Below are 23,547 nucleotides of genomic sequence, written 5' to 3' on the forward strand. Positions count from 1 at the left end.
AATTTTCGACATTGTATAACGGTAATTAGACTTTCCGACGAGTTTTCGCTAAGGGGAAGCCAACTAGTACATTACTTAGTACGAAACTGCTACTACCTGTTGTTTATTTCATTTTTCATGTTTAAACTACAAAGCATCTTCTTTATTTAACTTCTAGTTATAAAATATTTACGAAATTTTTATCGATTATGATCTTTAATCTCTGCTTTTATACATTACAACAACCAGACAATTGTGTGATTAGTTTCTTCCAAAGAAAGTGGGTACGATGTTAATCGTAACGCAACTACCGGTTACACATTATCTCAATTATATTTTGACTGACACACCTACTTCGTTACATATGAAAGATCTCACATTATGCCCGTGGAAACTATGGTATAGATCCGTGCTCTGCTTTCAGCAATTGTAAGTGACCGAAAATTCGCCGAGGCTGTATTGTTTTTTTTTTACTACGGAAATGTGTTATTCTGGGCTGAAACGGCACCGCGAGTGGATATTGCGAAACGTCTTAATAATTTACTACGTGACACAAATACTAAAATGCGAATTTGTGAAATGTTAAATTTAAATTTTTGATAAATTTAAGAAAAAATGAAGGATTCTTAACAATCACAGTGTAAAAAATTTCTTTCAGAAACCGTATTTTTTCAAATATGTTTGAACGTTGAAATTTTCTAACTTTACTATTTGCGTTTCTAGGAAAAGCATGCGATACACACATCGGCTGGATGGCATAACAAAATACAAATCGACGGATCTCTTTCGCAATTTTCGGTTTTTTGTGTTTAAACGTTCATCCTGGTCCAGAATGAGCGCTTAAGCACAAAAATCAGAAATCGCATAAACTCGAGATACGACCTTGCGAAAGAGAGATCAGTCGAAATATCTGAGAATTAATCTCACCGTCTCATTTTATTGTGCGTACGGATAGAATCCTTTTATAATCTGTAGGTTTCTTATTTCCGAAGGAGTAAGTCATCGCAAAATGCTTCCCATCCTGAATACATATTTTATCATCAGTAATGAACTAGTTGTGTGTTGGTACTGACTCATTCGTGTCATAATGTTCGACGCCTCTGATATACTACCTTTCATGCGGCGTTGCATGGCGTAGTGAGATGCATCAGGAACTACGCTGTAAAAGCAAACAACGTTGACTCTTCTTGAACAAATATTTATTAATATCGAGTCATAAAATAAACGAAAATATTAATAAATGGAGTAAGACCGACATAATTGTAGACAATAAAAATTAAATTTAGAGAGAAGAAGTAAAAAGTAGCTAATAAAACTCCTATATCAAATTTCTGATGGCAACGAGTTAATAAATGTACCTACAATAAAAATGTGTGCCATGAAAATATAATACATATTTTAGAAAAACTTTAGGTGGTTTAATTAGAAGCCATTTTTACCACGTACACATTGCATGGTTACATTGGCGTTGGATTACGTGCTAAGCGATGGGATATCATATAACTTAATTACGACAGATTCTTCAGAGATAACGAGGTATATTAATATTATCGTCATTAGGAATCGCATTGTGTTCGTCTATTCGCGAATGTAGGGAACTGACGTCGCATATAACGAAAGCGAAGTTCTACAACGAAATTATTGTAATTAGATTACTTCAGAGGCTTTTGCGCATATGCGCGCGCGTCCGTGTGCACATAGACCGCAATTGTCATCTTTGTTTCTCCTGCGAGCTAGCTCGCTAACATCGGCGCACGTAGCGCATCTAAGTGACATAAACTGCCGCTGTTAAGTCATGTCAATCTACGTATTTACATCCGCCGTGAGAGTGGCAAAAACGGAATGGTTGTCGCATTCTTCTGTCGTATAAGATGGAGGATGTTGCGCATGACCATCATCCTGTGCGCGGTCTATTCCGTGTGATCCAATCATCCACGTTGTCACTTACTAATGGCATTTCCATCCACCTGTCCGTTTAAGGCCATTTTTTTTCACCGCGCGAATGCCGGATAATGGGAAGTTTTTAAGGCATATGTACTTATTTATTTAGTCTTCATGGCTTCCGAACTTATTTATTAATAATTTACACAAAATTGTACATTTATCTTTTGAACTTTTCCCTAATTTTTAATAACCCTTTTACAACTGCCTTTATAATTATTTTGTGTAAAACACGCTGACACTTACTAATGGCATTTCTATCCGTCTGTTTCAGGCCCATTTTTCACCGCCCGAATGCCGGATAATGGGAATTTTTTAAGGTATGTGTACTTATTTATTAATAATTTACATAAAATTGTACATTTATCTTTCGAGCTTTTCCCTAATTTTTGATAACCCTTTTACAACTGTCTTTATAATTATTTTGTGTAAAACTATACAATGATTTAATCCTAAAGTATATAATCAACTAATAAGAGTTCTTTAATGTCGCCAGCGATAATTAACATCAGTGTTTTCTTGACTAAACCTGGCATTTTTAATAATGCAGAAAATTTATTGCGAAAAATATTACCTTACCAGGTTCAGGGTTTGAACCTGGACCTCCCTACACTCTAGGCGGGCGTCTCACCAATTCGACCACCGAAGCATATGCCATAAGAGGTCCAGGTTCAAACCCTGAACCTGGTAAGGTAATATTTTTCGCAATGAATTTTCTGCATTATTAAAAATGCCTGGTATGGTCAAGAAAACACTGACGTTGCTAAAGTATATAATATATTATAAATTGTATAATATCAATCCATTTCCCGTCGAAGAGTCTCACCGCAGTACAGATTTTTTATGCTTTTGTTAATTGATCGCCTTTAACACACCATAAAGTGTCACTTTCGACAATTATACAGTTACGACGACACTCACGTATTTTTATAGAAGTCTGAAATAATGTGCGATTGCACAGATAAGTACACAGAGGTCGTAAACTGACAGCTGTTATTGTCTCGCTCATCTTTTACCGGTAAAATAGAGAGCGTGTTTAGAAAGCAGTGGAACTTTCGCTAACGATCTGTGGCTTGTGCTAACCACAAAATCATAAGTAAACCGTGACCTATAGTGTTACGGTCCACTGAAACCAAGTTCAAGGTTGCACGTCTCATCGAAAGTTTTCGACGTGAAATAACGAAAGGTAAAATACGGCTGTTCCCCCCCCGATATTATTGTAGAAATTGTTTTTAATCGATCGACATTAGCACTGATAAAAGTGGGCACCTCTACTCATCGATTTCGCAACGCGGAGTTCAGCTGTTGCATGAGACGACTAAAATAATAAAGCGCGATACATCTTCTCGGCGTGGCGATCGAAAATAAATCATCGATCCAATTTACTTTCGCGATTGTATCCACGCGCGCGCACGTTTCAAAACTTAGATAATATATTTAGCAACGGTCATTCGCACACGTGCACACGGCACAGGTACGAGCCGTCTGGCGTGGTTTGATTTAACACTTCACTCGACCCTTTCATTTTCGATGACTTTCACCTAAGCGCTCACAATCTACTTTTACCGCAAAATCGAATAGGTACGACGCATAATGCATCGCCTTGTTTATTGAATCACTAACTTGGTTATTTATTACATATATTGCGGGCTTGCTGCGAAATTCATCACAATCATTAACGACATTACGAAAGCGTTGCGAATCCTGCGTACGAAATGTTTCGTCGGAATTGACATTTCATTAAGATTACCTTTCAAGCGGAGCTGTAACATCGTACATGGTCATTATTGCATATCGATGTTGATTAGATACGTAAAGTGAATAAGAGATGCAACCCAATACATATGAGATTTATTTAACCTTTTCAGGAACAATTCTTTCGAGCCGCGAATAGAAAAGACAAGCTAGAACGTGATGCGCGCGCGACAATAAAAGTTCGGAGCATGACTTGGAAAATTGCAATTGCTCTGGGAACAAAAAGAACAAAGTGGGCAACCCATTTTGGGGCCCACAATTGGTAATCGAATTATTTGGATTGCTCGTAATTCTACTCTGGGAAAAATTTTGACCGCTTTTTTTGTTGTAGTTGCGCAACTTAACATTTTGGTTAGTGCCTCTTAAGTGAAAATGATCTTTGCGTTGCTGAATATCGACAGAACTAATTGAGAGAATTGATTAGTATTACTTAAAAATCTTGGATGTAGACAGAATGGCTAATTGCGATTTTTCGCGGGGTAAAATTCGCAAAAGATTAGAGATTACGAACAATCCAAATAATTCGACTACTATCTGTGGGCCCCAAAGTGGGTTGCTAACTGTCCTTTTTTTCCCCCAGAGTAAGATCCGCAATTCTTGTGGAGCATCTTTTCAGGATCTCGCTCGTGGGACGTGGCTGCGCGTCCCAGGGTAATCTTACCTCCATTTTTACGGGCGAACGCGCCGATTGCGATTTCACAGCGGCACGTGGTTCATAATCGGAGCGGAGAAAACGCCGCAGGTGGATAGCACGTAGCCGTCGTTCGTGACGTAACAACGTTTATATACATCGTGCACGACGACGCGCCGCCTTTCCCACTTTTCCAATTTCTTCTCGCGGAAGCGTCTACCGCGCGTGATTCAGCCGCGGCACGAAACGAAAAACGGCATGCCGCCGGGCGTCGGCCCGTTATTCTCACCTCGTAAAAATGGCGCGTTCGCATGTCCAGCCAACACCTTGCGGCCGTCGAGTCGTTGCGAGATAATATTTCACCCGCACCAGATGCAGGAATTTATGGCGTTCGTAATTTCTAGCAAACCAGTGAGAGTTGGCGTAATTGTTATCCGCAGGAATCTGCTCACTTTCTTAATAAACAAGCCGCACTCCGCAATCTTATTGTCGGTAAATTAAAATAGTGCGGCTTTAATGACGAGATAATAAATAAGTGTGTCTTCGCACTTTCTTTGTTTCGTAATAAGATACGAATTATATCAGCGCGCCGCATTAGGACGTACGTAACGAATTCGATTATTGCAGACGCCGCTCGCGTGCTTTCTTCCTCCGGCGAACGCGGATTTATGGGGGAACGGGGAAATCAAGTCACATTACAAGTATTACATGGGTTACGAATGTTCGCCACGGCTGTGATTTTATCATAAACAAACATTCGACACGCCCGTTTCAATCTCCGTTCGTGCATGCTGATATTTCCGTTTTCGCGACGCGTACATTCCGAGCGGAGCGAAAGTGAAATGACACTGAGGGCTCGGGGAAATGAAATGACAGCGCAGAGCACATTTTCGCAATGATACTTTTCTTTCGATTATGCTTACAAATAATATAAAAAGAAAACAACTGTAACGTAAGACTCTTCCTTACGAAGATTTATTCCGCAATTGTCGTATCTTTAATTATGCGTATGAATTGCTAAGTAGTCGCTATGCATTTTAACGCTAACGAGTATTATTTACAGTATGAGTAGACAACCGCCGCTCTGAGCCCATTATAGCAGCGACGTGATTGCGACGAAACCACGAAATCATCGATTAAGATGCATCTCTTCACGGTGGTGCATAAATCTCTTGAGACACGTGCGTCGAATTGCATTTTACGGGAACACGCGGATTGTAACGACGCTGTCAATTACAGCTCTTGATAATTGAATCATCGAAGTCACCTTACCTATTAATTTTAAGCAAGTTCTGCCTTAAACGTCCAGCTCTCGAGAATTAAATGTTAATGTATTCGGGACGTTGCAATTTTAATAATCATTGTAGGACAATCTCTCGCTAAGATTTTGTTGAGGGAAAATTGCATTCATTAAATCCCCGTAATGATAGGATACATGTCCGAGAAACCTCGTGTACTTTTCACCAGTGGCCGGTGGTGTCGTGGGTAAAAGTGATTTCGTCGGCGCGCGCGAACCCGTCGATTTCCTTCCCGGATTTGATATACATACATTTCCGCGGGCTGAACGGCCGAGCCGCGGAACGCATTAAACTCGAATCGATTCTCACACTTGTGACAGAGAATGCAAATAGAAAGTCCGCGACGGCTGCGGCGCGAATAGAATGTTGTCCCTACAAACCCGGCTACGCCGATAAGAATGTATTGCAGTTTCCCCGGCTCGGTCGACTCGCGGTGAACCCTACTCGCGGCAAGCTTGCAAAATTCTACGTTGCAAAAGGCCGAGCGCACTTCCTACCGACGTCCGCGGGTATCGAATATCGGAATTGCTGTCCAGTCAAAAGTTGAAACGCGAGCGGTGCCGTTTGCATCGCGGAATTCGAAGACGTAACGAGGTAGACAAGCCTGGGAATCTCGATGCGACGATACGTTCGAAAGTATTAGAAACGTTGCACCAAGTACCAAATGAATGGCGAAGCTTTCGTCGCGAAAAGTTACGTCATTTAACAGCAGAGATTTACACGATAATTTCAAATCGGGTCCAACAAAAATGCGAAATACCTCCGTTCGTTTAAAATCTCCAGTTCTTTTTTTAATTTGAAAAATACGAAATGCACAATAATTTCTTAGCACTTTAGGCACACGGTTAGACCTTTGAGGATCTCGAGAGAGAGAGAGAGAGAATAGGAGAGGCGAGAACGAGGAGACAATCAATCCGCACACTATCATGATGCATTCGATGCACCGTATGACACAATAGTATGGATGTGCAACATTGTACGCCTAATCGAAGGTATCTCGAAACACCGGCGGTTTTGATTCGACTAATTATCCCCTTCTGCCTGATCGCGTTTCACTCGCCTTTCATGCGACTCGATGTTGCACTGGATCGACGTTTTGTAATCGAGTCGAGCATTATTACGTCGCTTGGGCTTACGGGGTCGTGCATAAAAGGTCCGCGGCCGCGCGACCAAGTGTTCCGTTTGTATCGCGGAACCTCCGTGGATACCTTTACGACGGCACGGTGTTAGGGACCCGCGAGAAATTGCCACGGTAATACATCGTACATGCGTGAGTATTGCGTCAGGTCGTTGGCTTTCACTCTCTAACATGCCTCATAAACGTGCGCGATATACCAGAATGGAAAGAGAGGTGTTCTCGGAATCGGCCTGAGAAACGGAAGGAACCCCCATTCGGTGTCAACTCGGCTCGGCGCGAATAAATAAAATTTCGCCGCTCTTAATGAATGCATTGTTTCGACAAGTTGTCAGTTACCGAAACGACGCTGAAGCTCGCTCGAATAATATTCTTTTCCCGTTACGCGTTTCCGGAGGGGAATGAGAGATTTATCGTGAGATTGTTCAACTGGGGAAATTGCGGAGAGAAGTCAAAAGGATACGATTATCTAGGAAGATTTGAATTTTGTCACGTATCACGTTTCGCCACTCGGCTCTCCGTCGTTGTTACGAGTTACATTGTCCACGTAATCGTATGCGGCCCCTCCATCCATTATCACATACTTTAATCTCTTTAACCTTCGTTCCCCGATTGCGTCGTCGACGGATAATATCGTCGTTCGCGCGTCAGCCGAGACGAGCGGATAGCGCGAGAACGCTTTGAGACACGCGTCGGGCGGAAAGGCGAGCGCTGTATACAATTACGTGTACGGCTATCAAAGCGTGAAAGCGCTATCGGGAACACGGTAATTCGGAAAATCCCACATTACTGCAAAATGAAAATTGCGGAAAGACCGCGCGAGAGCCGCTGGTAATAATGAACCTTGAATGCGTTTCCCGGAAAGTTCGCGTTTCCTGCCAATGCACGGCGACGGTAAAACTCCGTGGCCTTTATTATCGCGATACTTTTTCATCGCAACTATGCACGTTCGCGCGCGCGCGCGCGCGCGCCTTTCTCGCGTCGCGCGAATCATATTAAATATGTATACTTGCACGCGCGTTCCCCGCGTGCAACGCGTGCGTCGAAGCGTTCGCGTGCGCCATTCACTCGACGATGTATCTCATATATCCCAGCTTCGGCGCCACCACGTGAGATATATATTCTTTATATATAATGCATACTTATATGTAATACCCTCTGTGTACGCACGGGCCGACATTGCGATGATAATCGGCGCGAGATCCTCGGCGGTTTAGCTCGCGAGGGACGCACGAGGCAATACCGAAATGATAAATATCGACGAGGGGGCGATTCGAGGACCCGAGGGAGATCTCTTAGGAATCGCGACTCAGATTGCATCAGTAGTTATTAGCGCCGCTACCTCGGAGAAACTGATCGATCTGACCTACTGAAAGGGACGTGGTGGCAGAGGAGGCCTTCAAGGGCGCGACGTAATAGAAGGCCTGGGGTTCTCTCTGCGACTCGAGCAGCTGGAGCCTGTGAGGTTGCTGCTGGTGCTGCTGCTGGTGCTGCTGCTGCTGCTGTTGCTGGCGACGCTGCTGCTGGGCGTAGAGCTGCTGGGATTGCTGCAGCAGCTGCGCCTGCTGCTTCCTATAGAGCACCTCCTGGGGCTGGGTGACGGTCGGGGTGGGCGCCGACTGGGCCTGTTTATAGACCGGGCGCTGGGCTTGCTGGTACTGCTGCAGCTGCTGTAGACCGAGTAGGGACTGGGGCTGGGCTACGAACGGTTGGAGTTTGTGACTGAGGCTAAAGTCACCCACGGTTTGGGGTAATGTCTGATAAAGCTGGGTATTGTACTGACCGGTCGCGGGATCGTACACGAGCTCCGATTGGTAGATGGGTTCGGCGGCTGCGGAAGCGGCGGTGACCGTCGTCTGACCGGTCAGCTTAACTCTCGAGTTGGTTTGGGGCGATGCGGTCTGGGGCCTCGCAACGGGGGCGGCGGGCACGTGCGAGCCGACCGTGTTCACGTAACGCTCGAGCTCGGCAGCGAAGTCGAGGTGGGGCGTACTAGCGGCGGTCGTGGTGCGCAATGGCGATATCGTGGGGTGGGTCTGGGCGTAGAGCAGACTGCTGGGGCGCTCGGTGCTACTAGGGGAGACGTATTGCGCGGCTACTTGGGCGACGTGGGGTCGTGGGGTAATCGCGACCGATTGGGGCCTGGGATGACGGGTCACCGGCCGGCGAGTGGTGGTCTCGAGCGACTGGTAGACGCTCGAGGTGACTGTAGGCTGGCTACGGAGGACAGGCGTCGCAGTGGTCTGATATTGGGCCGCGGGGGTGGAAGCTAGCCTAAAGATAGACTGGGGGCTGGGAGACTGCGAAGATTCGTAAATGGAGGTCGAGGGTGTGACTGACACTAAGGTCGCGGGTCTTCTGAAGGCCGACGGTCGCAGCTGCGGTTTCAGATCGTCCTCGGTCAGCTCCTGGCTGGCGTCGTCGTCGAGCTGGTATTCGGTCTGGAATATCGTGGTGGGTGCACGAGTGGTAGTCGGATGATACGTGGGTCTCACCGAGACAGGTCGAGGTATAGGTCTGACGACGGGATAATTCGCCGGCCCGGGCAGGTCCTCTTCCTCCTTTTCGGGCGGCTCTTCCTCTTCCTCGTCCTTCGGCGCGTTTGGATCGCATGGATTGCCCGAAACGTAGGTGAACTCTCTTTTATTGCCGTCCGGATCGATGTAACCGTATTTGCCGCGCACGACGCAGTCGGTGCCGCGGGTCTCCTCCTTGAAAGAACCGTCGGCCGCCTCGTAGCCGAAGGTGAAGGACCCGTCGTCGTTAACTTTGTTGTAATTCCTGATAGTCTGCACCGGCGGCGGCTTCGACCCGTGTAGCGCATCCTTGGATCGTGGCGACGGAAGTGCGCGGGTGCGCGGCTGATAAACCGCTACGGTGTCGAACTCGTCCTCGGCGGCCTGATTGTCGTGCTCCTCGTAGTACACTTGAGGCTCCGTCACGCGAGGCCGGATCTGCACTCGCCGCGCTTCCGTTAGGGCGAGCAGACACGCCGGGATTACCTGGCAATAAACAAGAATTTACTATGGTAGACAACACACGCTGTGCGATCGGTGCGGGGATATGATCATTAACGTGTTGATATGACGTTACGCGTGTTGCGCGCGGAAGAAAGTGGCCGGCGCTCTTGTCGGATCGAAATTTTTCGAGAAGTTTCGCCAAGTGAAAACGGGAAGCGGGATACGCGGTTTTTTCAGTGGAAATCTTGATTCGTGAATTTTTACTTTCCGCTAATATCTAGATAATGCTAAGTAACCATGCATATCCGTTTTCTAAAATTTCTCACTTTGTTTAAGAGAACAATATTTTAATATTGTACCCGGGCGAACAGTTTCCACTTTCTACCCGTTTCAGAAAACTATCTTTTTGGGATCGATATTGTGTATTTTTGGATATTACCCGAGAGAGGCTGGAAAAATTGATTTCAATAGAATTTTTCTAAACATCTTTTTTACAATGTAATTTTTAACTAATATATGTAAGTGTAGAGTCGCGAAACTCATTTCGTCTCGGTGACTGTATTGCCAATTGTTATACGAACGGTTTATAAATAATAAGTTTCTCCAAATTGTAGATATTTCCTTGAAAAGGACCACAATCCGGATGGTCGAAACGTTGGAATACATGAAATTAAACCTTTAGCCAGTGTAAAGTCGTCAAATAATTTTTCTTCCTGTTGCTAGTCAATTACTGCCAACAATATTCTTCTGATTAAATAGAATTGAGATGTATACAAAGACAAATTAAAAAAGATATCGAACAAGAATGCTATTCAAAAAATGGTGATTCGAGAGAAAGGAGGCCCCGAGCGAGATCGGGTAAGGCTGCTGGTTATACCTTCATATTTAATTGATGTAATACGTACATTAAATATGACGTTTAACAGAGCGGTAAATTTACGAAGCAATGGGAGAACTCGAGAAGTGATACCTAACATCGGCAGTCAAGTGCGTCGAGAAACAACAGACGCCTAATAACACGCTATCAGTGACGTTAAGTAGAAATGTACAATACTTGTCGGACGCTCGCGATCTTTTACCCGCGGCGAAGGGCGGGAAGTACGTGGTTTTATCGCTCGTCACGCGAGAGACGTAATCGAAATTGTCGGAGCCACTCGGGGCGAAATGAATACGGGGCTCAGCCGGCCAGTCTGGTTTCCAAGCACGAAGCCGGATCCGCGTTACGGAGGTACGCTTATAGTCAATAGGAAGCAGAAGATGGAGCGAGGAGAGAGCGAGTTTCGCGGATCGGTGAACGCTCGTGTGCGCGCGAGCGGTATGCGCGGCAAAATTCCTTATCGCTCGCTCGAACGCGACCGAATGCTCGGGCTTCGCTGTTAAACGCGAGTACGAGAGCACGGCACGAGTGGTGTACGGCCGTGGTCGACGTCGTAAAAGGTTCGAGCCTGCTAGATTACATCTGGACTTGCTCTGATTCCACGGCTCTGTGTCTGTTGCGATCAATTCCGCCTAGAAACGTGAATTTTGCGACTGCGAATGCTCCAAGTCCCTTTACGAATCGCTTGTCGGTTGTCCGATTTCCTGAATCACATCTCATCTTTACGCAGATACTTTGTAAAGCGCGCGATGGCCATTGTATCAATATTCAATTCCATACGAGCAAAGATCACAGAGATGCGTGCGTTTAACGAAGCTGGGAATGAACAATGTAATACTTTGCATATTTATTAAAATAGAGATACGCGCGGCAAAATTCCTTATCGCTCGCTCGAACGCGACCGAATGCTCGAGCTTCGCGAAAGCACGGCACGAGGTGGTGTGCGACCGTGGTCGACGTCGTAAAAGGTTCGAGCCTGCTAGATTACATCTGGACTTGCTCTGATTCCACGGCCCTGTGTCTGTTGGGATCAATTCCGCCTAGAAACGTGAATTTTGCGTCCGCGAATGCTTCGAATTCCTTTACGAATCGCTCGTCGGTTTATCTGATTCCCTGAATCTGATCTTTACGCAGATACTTTGTTGAGCGCGCGATGGCCGTTGCATCAATATTCAATTCCGTACGAGCAAAGATCACAAAGATACGCGCATTTAATAAAGCTGGGAACGAACAATGTAACACTTGGCAAATTTATTAAAACAGAGATATGCGCTACGAGATTTATGTAAAGATTCCTGTTCTTATCGCACCACGCGTTATGAGTCATTGGTTTCCAAGTTTAAACGGTCGTTCGACATCTCCCAGTTGGGCATTGCTCGCTCGACCGCGTCCTGCGTGCAGGATACGCTCGTGCGTTTTTTCTCGCACCGAGGCTGACCGTGCGTCCTCTGACAAAACGTGGCCTCGACTTCCGGTAAGGCGGCCTCTCGGTGGGAACCGCCCCGGCGCACACGTGTTACGTAATTTCTACTACTCGGCTGACCCGAATACGGGGCGAGGCAGGAGCGCGCGGCCGGCGCGCGCTGCCTACCGTGAGAGAGAAAGAGATTCAGATTCAGAGCGTCGTAACGTAACTCGGCGCGCGTGTTTCGCCGTCGTTGCCGGCCGCTTCTGGATCTCCTTGAACCAAGTCGAGAGCAAACCGCGCGCGCACAAAAGACAGGCGGCGGTAACCACACCTAGTGACGACCCACAGGAAACGCCGCGCGGCTCTTGCTGAATACAATAATATAAAAGATAGGCACGCGAAGAATAAAAAAAAGTCCTATTATTCTACGGTTTGCCGCGGACGGTTGGGTCAATCGAAAGTGCCGCAAACGCGAGTCTCAACATTTTTATATAATGATGCGTGAAGAATTAATGAGCCTTTTACTTTCTCAGGCATTCTAGATTCGTATCTCCTACCGCTTCAATTAATGTTGTTAATAATGCGTACATAATCAGCATCTTGCCTTTAATTTTTTATCGTCGCCGTAAAACTATCTCGGGGGGTTTTTTTTAAATCGCCGGTATCGTTCGTGGAGAATAACGGAAAGAACATTCCCAGGTTTATACGAGGTAGTCGTTAGATCCCGCGCGATAGTGTTCACTCCTGGAAATGGCACCGCGCCGATAAGATCGATTCGCTCGACTTCGCGATGACCCGATCGGGGATATTCGACGATTGCGCATTAGCGCGCGATCCGTCCTTGGGCCGAGAAGGCACGTCGTCCTGGCACTTTCGAGCGATACGGTATGGCTGCAGCGTGCTTTCTCTCACTCGGGCGTGCGCCGATTAATTTCCAGGTCGACCCCGTGATAAAATGTCGGCGCCTTGCCTCGCGCCGATGACGACGACGACGACGACGACGACGACGGCGACGGCGACGACGCAGCCCACTGACGAAACACCCGCCGGACTTAATTCGGCGCGCACATGACAAATGGAACGGTGTCGCAAGCGGCGGCAAAGTATGCGAAAGTTGTCTCTCATAAGCGATTGCTCAGCCGGAGCTCGCAGTCGCGAATTGAATCGCGAACGCAAAGTTCGCGGGAACCGTAATGAGCTGATTAGCTATTCAGAGGTGCACTTCCCACCCTCGCGTTTTCGTCAGCTTCCACGAAGCAATCGGTTAAGTCGGCGAGGAGAGAGGAGGGAAACAATCGGTATGGAGACCCTGTAATCAGAGACTGGCCACAAGAGTTGGTCAAATTCCCGCGAGTGAGGGAGAAATCGTAGAACCGTGAGATAGCCTGTGTTTCTCTCTCACTCGCAAGAATTTGACCAACTCTTATGGTCGGTCTCCGGTCACAGGGTCTCTAAATTGATACGCAGAACAGCGCCGAGACTCCTAACTTTCCGCCGACTTATCGTCCGCGGACTTGGTCGCCCTCGAGGGGGTTTCCAAAGTTCGCGAGTCGGTTCTTCCGGGTGTTAGACTTTCAGGCGCCCGCTCGAACATCGGAACCGGGATAAGCCGATTCGATTGTCTGAACGACGATCGGGGTAGGGGGAGGAAGAAACGAAATCGGCTGCGTGCTCGTTTCCAAGCGCTCCCTGAAAATAGGAAAGGTCCTCGGCTCGGCGGTCCAGGCCGATCCGCGATTACCGGAGAGCTCCGGCCAGGTCGACGAGAAGACTTGCGAGACGTCATCATTATCGTCGGCCGCGCGGTGTACGCGCCCGCGACTGTCCGGGGCCATTGGAAGCGTGTACCGGCTAATGACTCCTCCATCTGGTTCGGGTTAGAGGAAAATCGTGACGGCGAGGTAGGGCTCTGTAATCAACGTTGTGGCACGCCAGTCACATACAGTGAGAGGCACGGACACATTCGGTCCGTGGCCCGATCCAGTTGGGAGCGATCGACCACGGCGCACCACGCCTCGTCTAAGCGAGCCCCCGCGCGAAGCTGTCCGGAGAAAGGAAGAATCGTTGCGCCGCGCAAATCCGCGTTCGCCGCGCTGCTCAATAAGCATACGTCCTGCTTCTCGCGCGCGCACCCTCGTATCTTCGGCTTCGATCGTTTCCGCGACGTTTTTGCGCGGGCAACGATCGTTGTAACTGGTCCCCCTCTGGAGAGGCAGAGGAGCAGTCGATTAATTAATTATCAAAGCACCGAGAGGGATGAGGGGACAATTGTAAACGTCGTTTGCCGACAGGGCCTCGTAAGGATCGCGCGCAACCGGGGGAAATTCTCGAATATAATATCCGATTATTCTCACGATTTTACGAAAGAAATAATCTTCTCGATATATTACGTAACAGCGAAATAATTACTTGCCGCCGCGATCCACAATCGCTCGATTTTACGCCGAGTACAATTTGATGGCGGGAGACGATTAATAGGCAATATCCACTTTACCCGACTAGCCGTGGGTTTTTAGAGGATGAAAGAACCTAGCCGCGTGGGATCAATCATGCAAGCGGGAGAGCCAATTACCGATCTACGATTAGCGGCGGTCTCGTAACGCGCCGCCTGTACGCCGATACGTTTCACGTAAAAAATCGGAGGAAGTCGTTGAAAGCGAGCGCGCGAGCGGAAAGTGTTGCTGTGCACAATAATGTTTGCGACGGCGGTCCCGGTGCAACTAAATGGACAAATGTAGTAAGAGTGCGCGCGAGCGGCGCACAAAAGGAGCAGGATAACGAGTAGTTCCTTTCACGGTGAAGGTGACGCGTTGGTTTCGAGAGAGAAAAAGGAAAATAGGACTCGCGCGACGACCGGTCGCGCCTCGGCACAGCCGCGTTCTCGATTTCATTGCATATTATATCTGCACACGCACGCACACACGCGCGCCGCTTTGCATGCGTGTATCCGTATACGTAATATAGATCGGTCGCCGATCCGGTGAACGTCCCTCTCGTGTTTCGCGTTATAGGAAGTAGTTAGGACAGATCGCCCGCAACTTTCCTCGTCCAGATCTCCGGAAGCGGCGGAGGCTGCGTCGCGCTCGTGAATTCATTTCTGATCAACTCGGCGTTTATTGTCGGTAATTAGCGGAGCGACTGACGGGCGTATCGGCCCCGCTTTATCTCAAGCTCCCCGACATGATTAATTGCATCGCGCGCACCAGGAAGGGCACACCGGGCGCTATTTACACAGGTATCGATACATTCTATTTCCGAATAAAGACGGTGACGTAACGGGGATACGGAGCCGCCATGAGAAATGTCTGTGAATCCTTGTTTTATTTATCAGCGCGCGTGATAAATAGTACGCGGAAAGTAACCGGCGTCCCGAGAGAGTAGAATGTTGTTTCCGGCAGACACTCGCGAGGTACATAGAAAATAGAAGTGTGGATGCTGTGACTCACAATCAGATGTAAGTTAATTCGAAGGGGGAAACGCGATACGCGCGTTAGATACGAGCGGTGATTAAAGCCGCGCATCGACGCGGTCTGAGATTATTACTTACGACTACTGCTCAAGGAGGAATGATTGAGATTGAGATGAGAAATTTATCCCCAGCGCGTAATCGCGAGTGCGCGTTTAACCTCGCGGATTGAATTTCTTCTCACACATTCAGGAATCGACGAAGCGTTGCTGGCCCGACCCGTCGTAACAATACGATGCTCGGCGAGTAACGAGGACGAATAAGAATAACCGTATAAAATCCGCCGTGTCGCGAGAACACGTCGGCTAACAACGAGCGGTAATAATTGGCGTGGATAAACAGATGACGAGAGCGATCCAAATCATCCATCGCCTCTGTAATTACGTCGTGACGTAATCGGTTCCAATCGTAGAATGGACTCGGCGTTACGCGCGACGCGCCAGCACCGCAGACTTCTATGTGCTACTGGACTGCTACCTTCGAGCTGAAAAATGGAGCCAAAGCACCGCCATATTCCGGAAGGCAGATATTACAGATACAAATAACGAAATATGAACTGCGTGTCTACAGGTTGTCGCTGGGTGTCGCCAGATGAGATTAGAAGGCTCGATCGCGGTGATACCCTGTAGACACACAGACGTACGCATGCTACTTCATTTGCCATCCAGAATATGGCGGTGCTTTTGCTCCATTTTTCAGCTCGAAGGTAGCTAGTGGTATATAGAAGTCTGTGGCCAGCACACGCTCTGAAGCGAGAGAGAAACACAGTAGGATATATGTCTGTCTCTCCCTAATGTAGTTGACGGTCAAAAGACTGCCCTACATTAGAGAGAGACGCAGACACATCCTAACGTGTGCTGGCGCGTCGTGCGTAACGCTCAGTCCATTTTCTACGTCGATGGTCCCAACCGGCGCGATCCGGAATTGAGATGGCCGAGGGTTGCGCCTCCAAGGTCTCGCGAGGAGCGAGTAATTCGCGTGGTGCACGCGTCGCCGAGAGCCGCGAGAAATTGTGCGCGTCTAGGAAAAAAATGCGAAACAAGTGTTTGTGCGAACGGTAGAAAGTTACGAGATCGCTCAGACACCGCCGGCGAAGAATAGCGAGAGATATGTTAATCCGCTACTGTTGAAACAACTGGCATTTAAATAAGGCGACGTCTTTTTCCGTTACTTTCGACACCTGTCTCCGCGTCTCTTCTCGCGCCGCGTGTAGATGCCCGCTGATAACCGGGCGTACAACAATGAGCGTACGGGGCAACCGTGTAGCGCCCACGTTTATCAACGAGGCGAAAGTCACATGAATAAGGCGTCCCGATTACGTCGACGCGGCCGCGACGAGGACGCCATAAGGATGTGGATCGCCGCGCAAAGAGTCGACCCGACAGCTTTCATTATCTAGCGCCGTTATTTTCCCGCGCCGTCTCTCTAAGGCGACGAGAAGATGACTTTCTCGAGTGGAGGACGTCTCGCGCCCGCGCACGCGACCGAAGCGCGAAACAGGAACGCACGCTATTAAATTTGTAGTGTTAAATTTGGCTCAATGAGTAGTTGCCACTCAATATGTCATTACGTTTAACTGCCATGTGTAGTAAAATGTATTATTTCAACGCGAACTGTAGTTAAAGAAACAACTACGTCTTTTATTCAGCTTAGTTTATAGTTTCTTGCGACTCCGTTGTTTAATTAAATTAACGAAATATTGAGTACACTGAGAAAAGTTTCCATTGGATAAATCGATTAAGTAGTGTTTCCGAGGGGGAAACTGACCAAAATTTTGTACATCAATGCCTACTAGTGCCCAGTGGGCATTACTTTATCTTATTTATCTTTATAATGCCCCAACTAATGCCCAAAAAATGCCCAGTAGTGCCGCAAATCAGTACACCACAATGCCCTCAGCGGTTTACCCCTCGGGTGTTTCCAATGAAAAATCAACTATCGGGTTTTCAATCAAATCTCATCGGTAGCTGCATTTTTCATCGGATGTATCCATAATTTAATCGGGAAAATTAATCGGAAACATTATTTAATGGGTTTATCTGATGGAAATTTTTCTCGGTGTACAAATTGAACTGTGCAGAACGTCGCGAAACGTCGTCGCGATCCGCTCGGGGTTTCGGTATCCGCCGGAAGTGCAAACGAACGCGCGGGGAAACGAACGCTGACTCGCGCGCCCCGGCTGTAAACGACCGCGCGCTCGCGCGATCGTTCTCACGTAAGGTCGAGACAAATATTTGAAAGTGCGACGCGCGCGAACTCGGCGTTAACAAAGGCAGGGCTCGGAAAAAGGTGCCTGTAGGGGGCCTCGAATACTCGCGGGTGGTTTCGCGGCGGCGAGAGCGAACGTGATGCATTTCGCATGGGCGCCGGGGGTCCGCGCATTGTTACGCCCTTGTCTTTTGAAAACTGCGCGCGCTGACCACGCCGGCGATCTATTTGCGTAGAGTCCCGTTCGCTCTCACTTTCTTCCGTCTAGCCGACCGAACCTCGCGCCAAGCTGCGATTCGCATTTACGGCCGGCAGTCAGCCTTGCTCGCTAGTCTCTAACTTTCGTTTTTCTTTATCATTAGAATGTCATTCGGCTACATGCTTTTTCAGACTGCCACGCGGGAAAGTTGAAAGCAGATTAATAAGCGCGCAATTTGGCGCGTGCACCAATATTCCTCCGCATTTTTATTTCGCGGCGTCGATTCTCGAGATTGTTAACGGAAACGAGCGGCAATTCTTGAAATTACGCGGAAAGTCGGAAGGATTTGCGTGGAATTTTAGTTGTCGGGTAATTTTTATTCTTGCAACTCCGGTAAAGCGCCGCTGGAATTAATTAAAGCAATTACGCGCGCGTTTAATGTCGAATGCGGCAAGCTGCGAGAGAAGTGACACCCACTCAAGTTTCCACGCGGAAGATCAACGTCAAATTAATCGGGCAGTCTCATTACCGTAATGGGGGGTTTCATCTCTATCGCGAGAACGCCATCGCGAAGTCAGCCTCGTCGCTACACGGGATGTGTGCGCAACGATCTCCCCGATATTTCTAAACCACCCCGCCTACCTTATGCGGCAAACTTAATGCGTTTTGCCCGCCTGTGCATCCACAATGCCGGGCGTAATTATAACACCGGCGCGCGGTGCGTTTCGTAAGGAGCGACCGCTCCGGAGTCGCTCGAAAGATCGGCATGCCCTTAATTTATGGATTTGCCAGCCTCCCGCGTGTTGCGATATTTCTTGCTCTCACATTTTCTTCAGAGCCAGCTGCCTAATGAGACTACGGGGCTACTTGCCGCCGCGGTCACGCGCAAAAACGGGAAAGCCCGCTTCGGAATGCTAATTAGCCGGCCAGTTGCGACGTTCTTTCGCGTCGAAACCTCACTTTTCTTCTCTTTTCTTTTTCAAAAAAGAAGCCGTACTAATCGTTATTCCGTGTAGCAGCAAAAAATGAATTCGTTGAAATTGCACCCGATTTTCCGTCGAAAGTGCGTATCCATAAATTGACGGGTGTTCGATGAGCCGATATAATTGAGCATGCGATAATCAATTTCCTGTTGCATAATGACGGTAAAAAGGAGGCCGTAAAGTGACGTGGTCTGCACAATGGCTTGGATGCCGACCGCGTCAAAGGACCCGCGGCGAACGAGCGAACGAAGCCTGCGCGTCCCGGGGATCGTTTATCGCCGAAGAATCGCTGCTGAAAGCGGACAAGAGATTTGCTCCTATTATATATATTAGCCTCGCTTTCGCAATTCGGCGTTACCGAGGTTTCTCCGTCATCGTCGTCGTCGTCGTCGTCGTCGTCCTGGATCCGGGAAAACTCCGATCCTGACGACCGTCGAGAACGATCACGCCGGCCGCGATTTTTTTATCGCACGCGATAAAAAGAGGGACGTAAAAAATTATATATATATATCGTCGTTCGTGCTCGAGCGACTTCGATCGAGCGAGGAAAAAGCGCCGCTCGATTCGGCGCTCGATCTTCGTGACAGACAAGCTGCGTCATTGGAAACCGACGTTTCCAACGCGGTTTCTCGCGATTGCCGGTATCGAAAACCGTGAGAAGTGCTCTCGATTCATCTCGCGGCGAGGAAAAAAGGATGCTTTTATGCGTAGGAGCGCTTTCTGCTGTCGGTATCGGCGGCTTATGCCGCCGCGGGGTACGAATCTCGATTGGCGTGTACGTCGGCGATGGGGGGGGATATTGGTGCATCGTATCGCCGCGAAAAGTCTCGCGAAAACAGACGTCCCATATTTGTGTAATCGGTGAAAGTGCCAATAATCGGACTACCCCAGGCACTTCTCCAGATCGCCGAGCGTTCGATCGCGCCGATTTCTTGGTGTCGGGCTCGAGGCATTTCGCGCGCACGCATCCGGAGTTATCCGCTCTTCCACCTCGGCAGCCGTAACTCGGCGGTGCGCACGCGAGACCGTCTGATCGTCGCGTTTCACGCGATTAACTCTCGCGGAACGAACCCGAGAGATCGGGTCACGAAACGCGAGAGATAGGGAAACGGTGATCGCGATATAGAAACCGCTCGTGAATTATTAATACGCGTTTAATTGTCGCCTTACGCCAGGCCGCGGGAAAAGGAATCGGTGAAATCGACGCTGATATCCGCGGGCGGGATCCCCGTGCATTTCTTCGCACGATTCGCGAATTATGCTTGTGCCGCGAGTGCACGGGTGAAATCGGCGCGATTATTAAACGTTCCCACAATCGGCTTGACAGACGCCAGGCTGTTCATGGGCGTAGCAAGAACACACGTGGTAATTGATTATTGTGCGCTTTTCAGGTAGGTGGCGGACGTAACCGACCAAATTCGTATTAACTTCAGCTCCGCAGGTTCAAGTTATAGACAGGTCGTCGCAAGAACTTAACAAAGGAAGAAATGTCATGTCTATCGATCTCAAGTGACCTCGGGTCAAGAATAACGAACCGTGGACCATGCGGCTATAACAATGCCAGCAGCTATAACCGGAATATAATGAACGGAACTTTCACTATCAATCAATAGAGCACGTAATAAGCGCGTTCGAAAAATGCGAGTCGCCGCGAAAAATGTCGGGTCGCAAAGGGATCGCCGTCGCGTAGCGCGCTTGTAACACGCGGATCTCGATGCGCGAGGCGCGAGTCCGTTTCCCATTCAACAAAAGATTACATTACCCAACCGTCCGGGTGTGGGTTCATTAAGGCAACGGGCGGATGTCAACAACTGCCTGCGGTACACAATTAATTCGCGACTATTCGCGGGAAAACTGTTGCAATTTTCGAGTTGAACAGTTTTCTCGCGTCCGGCGCGCCTTTCGCACGGGGTAAACGACAAAAAAAGGGGGGTTTCCAGCGAAAATTCTCGTGGCCATGCTCGGAACACCGAGTGGGCGGACACAATTCACTCTCCGTTGTTGTTAATCATGCGCCGTCTATGAATTATAAATGCCTTCACACGCGCGCGCGCGCAAATTGCAACAATGAACCGCGATAGATCTTATCGCGATTCTGACTTTCCTGCGTTAATGATGGTTAATATGATATAGGTCACAGGATAACGAGCGGTTTTTAAGGCAACGCGATTTACATTTTAATGTAAGGAATGCTCTCTCTATAAATCCAATATGTGAGATGATAAAACATAGTGAATACATTCGTTGTATACATATGCATAATATAATTTGCTAAACACTCAGGGCTAATTTCGCAAACGTCGGTTAACCAGTGTTTAATCGATTCTCTATCTTCTTGTATCTTATTATCCAAGAAGAGACAGAGAATCAGTTAACCTGTAGAGGGCCGGTATTTTTCCATTGAAATTTATAATTTTTTAAACAGAAAATTTATGCATAATAGTATATGTAATCTAAATGCTCCGCAAAGTTTCCAAGCCTGCTCCTGGCCGCTACAATGGCCAGTCCGGTCCTTCGAAGGTTAACCGACGTTTGTGAAACTGGCCCTTATTTTCACCGATAGAAATATAATTATCAATAGTAATTGTATATCATGTTTTGTAACCAAAATTATATTATATACACGCACATATGTATGTGTGCAATATAAAATGATATACAATTTAAAAGAGTCCGAACAATTTAAAAAAAAAAGTAAAAACAAATTATATTGCTATGCCACATATTACTGCATGTAAAGTTGCCGAGATATATAGGAAGGAAAACTGAAGAGTTACTTTTCTACAACTTTGTTTTGGACGATTTACGCTCACTACTTTTGCAAGCTTCCTGGTAGTAGCTACAGTGATGTAATATTCCAAGCATTATAACATACATTTGAATTATTAATGTTCAATGTATTTACGATTATACACGTTACGTCAAACGCGGATGTTGGGGAGAAATAAGGCACAGATATAGCACGTTAACAGTTCCGTGAGATTTTCTCGATGGGGCAACCACGGCAAAGCGGACACGGCCGACGAAAATGACGCGCTCAATAAAGTAACCGAATAATTTGGCACGTACCAGCAATATAATCCTCATGGTGCACGCGCGTCGCGTCCTGACGAGGAGGGGAGGTACTACTTGTTGGAGAACGGTCCTCCGTGAGTTTCACTGAGAGAGTGCAGCCGTATAGTACCGTGCTCGGTCCTTTATAACCTACACGAAGGCTTTTGCCTATAGTGGGGGTCCCGGGCGTCGGATAGCAGCTACGTCCTCTTCGGCGCCGCGACACCCGCGAATTAGATTCCGGCTGCGCCCAGAGAGGACCGGCGACATGGCCATTGCCAAATAGGCAACACACCCCGCTGCGGGATTGCGAAGTCCATCGCAGTTGCGTGCGCATTGAAAATGTGGCAAAGGTGCGTGGACCCATCGAGAGAGGAGACACGACGGACCTCCGAAAGGGGTACGGGAATCGGATCGGGCAGGGTCGTGAGAACCGATTCTGTACGCGCGCCTAAGACAACGCTCCGCTGACGTTGTGCCCTATGCCAAATTAGATTGTCAGCGTCTATTGAGATATGATGATGGAAAGGCGGTTCGCATAGGATAATAGAATATCCTCGAGGTATCCACCGCACAAATGAGCTACGCGCCAGCGTATTAATTACAACTCTAAAACGATCCGGCATGTTGTGCCATGTAGCAGGTTTCTTCCGTATGTCATGTTACAGCTTGGTATACGTCTCTGTCAGTTTCGCGATGGCATGTTTATGACAACAGTCGTGTGAGGTTTAAGCTAAGGGTTTTGCGATCAAATTGCACGTTGGAAGTTAAACTTGTGTCTATCGTATTGACTGGTTTTAGCCAATATCTGTGTACATGTATATGTACTTCATTGATAATACTATTTAACTTTATTAATGCTCCGGATCTGGTAGTCATTATCAATTCGCACCCATAATTCTGCGGTGCTTAATTAGACGACGGAGTGCGTGTAAATAACATGCATTGTGTGAGCGCGCATGGCGAATTGGCATACGAAAGTTTAGATCGAGCGATAGACCAGTTCGTACAGGGTCGTGAGAAAAATTTGTACACGTGGGCGGATATATTCGCGATACCTTCGAGACTGACGTTCTACGAAATATGTTCCGTGGAAGCTGTTTAACCCTTTTTTTTTCTAGTACGTTGGCCTAACATTTGTATGTAATCATCCTGCATATCTTAACGTTAATCAAGATATAGCGCAGTCAGTATCAAAGAGTATTAAAGTCAGGAACAGGGTTGGAAAGTAACTCGTTATTTGTAACGAAGTTACAGTTACGTTTTCCTGGTAACTCTAGCTTAACTTCGTTACTTCCTCTCCGTCTGTAACTGTAACCTTAACTCAGTTACTTCAATAGTTACTTTATATATATTTTTTTATTTAAACCTTTACAGATTACATTAGGCCTTACGCATAAACTCCTTTATCGAAGCTTTACAATTCAGATACAGATTTGACATTTTAATTTTCGTTGCAAGAAAGTAACTGCAAAGTAACGATTCGTTACTTTTTGAGTAACTGTAACGCGTTACTTTTCGGAATTGGTCACTTGTAACTGTAACTAGATATTTTTATTAAGTGACTTTCCCAAATCTGGTCAGTAAGTACACGAAATATGAATATTTCGGCGTTCGCAAAAAATGATTCTTTAATTTCACTTTGCAGAGAAA

At 47.4% G+C, this 23,547-nt stretch overlaps 1 protein-coding gene across 1 annotated transcript; it reads right to left on the reverse strand.

The window, feature by feature from the left end:
* Positions 1–5,198: 5,198 nt before the first annotated feature.
* Positions 5,199–22,000, reverse strand: LOC105568452 (putative mediator of RNA polymerase II transcription subunit 12). The gene is made up of 2 exons (XM_012024149.1): positions 21,910–22,000; positions 5,199–9,741 (listed from the first exon to the last, which is right to left on the reverse strand). The coding sequence occupies exons 1-2, from the start codon at positions 21,925–21,927 to the stop codon at positions 8,059–8,061; spliced, it is 1,701 nt and encodes a 566-aa protein (XP_011879539.1). The 5' UTR covers positions 21,928–22,000; the 3' UTR covers positions 5,199–8,058.
* Between the last annotated feature and the right edge of the window lie 1,547 nt (positions 22,001–23,547).

This window comes from Vollenhovia emeryi, unplaced genomic scaffold (assembly GCF_000949405.1).
Source record: "Vollenhovia emeryi isolate VEMERY1.0 unplaced genomic scaffold, V.emery_V1.0 DF939129.1, whole genome shotgun sequence".
In the NCBI taxonomy this organism is placed as follows: domain Eukaryota; kingdom Metazoa; phylum Arthropoda; class Insecta; order Hymenoptera; family Formicidae; genus Vollenhovia; species Vollenhovia emeryi.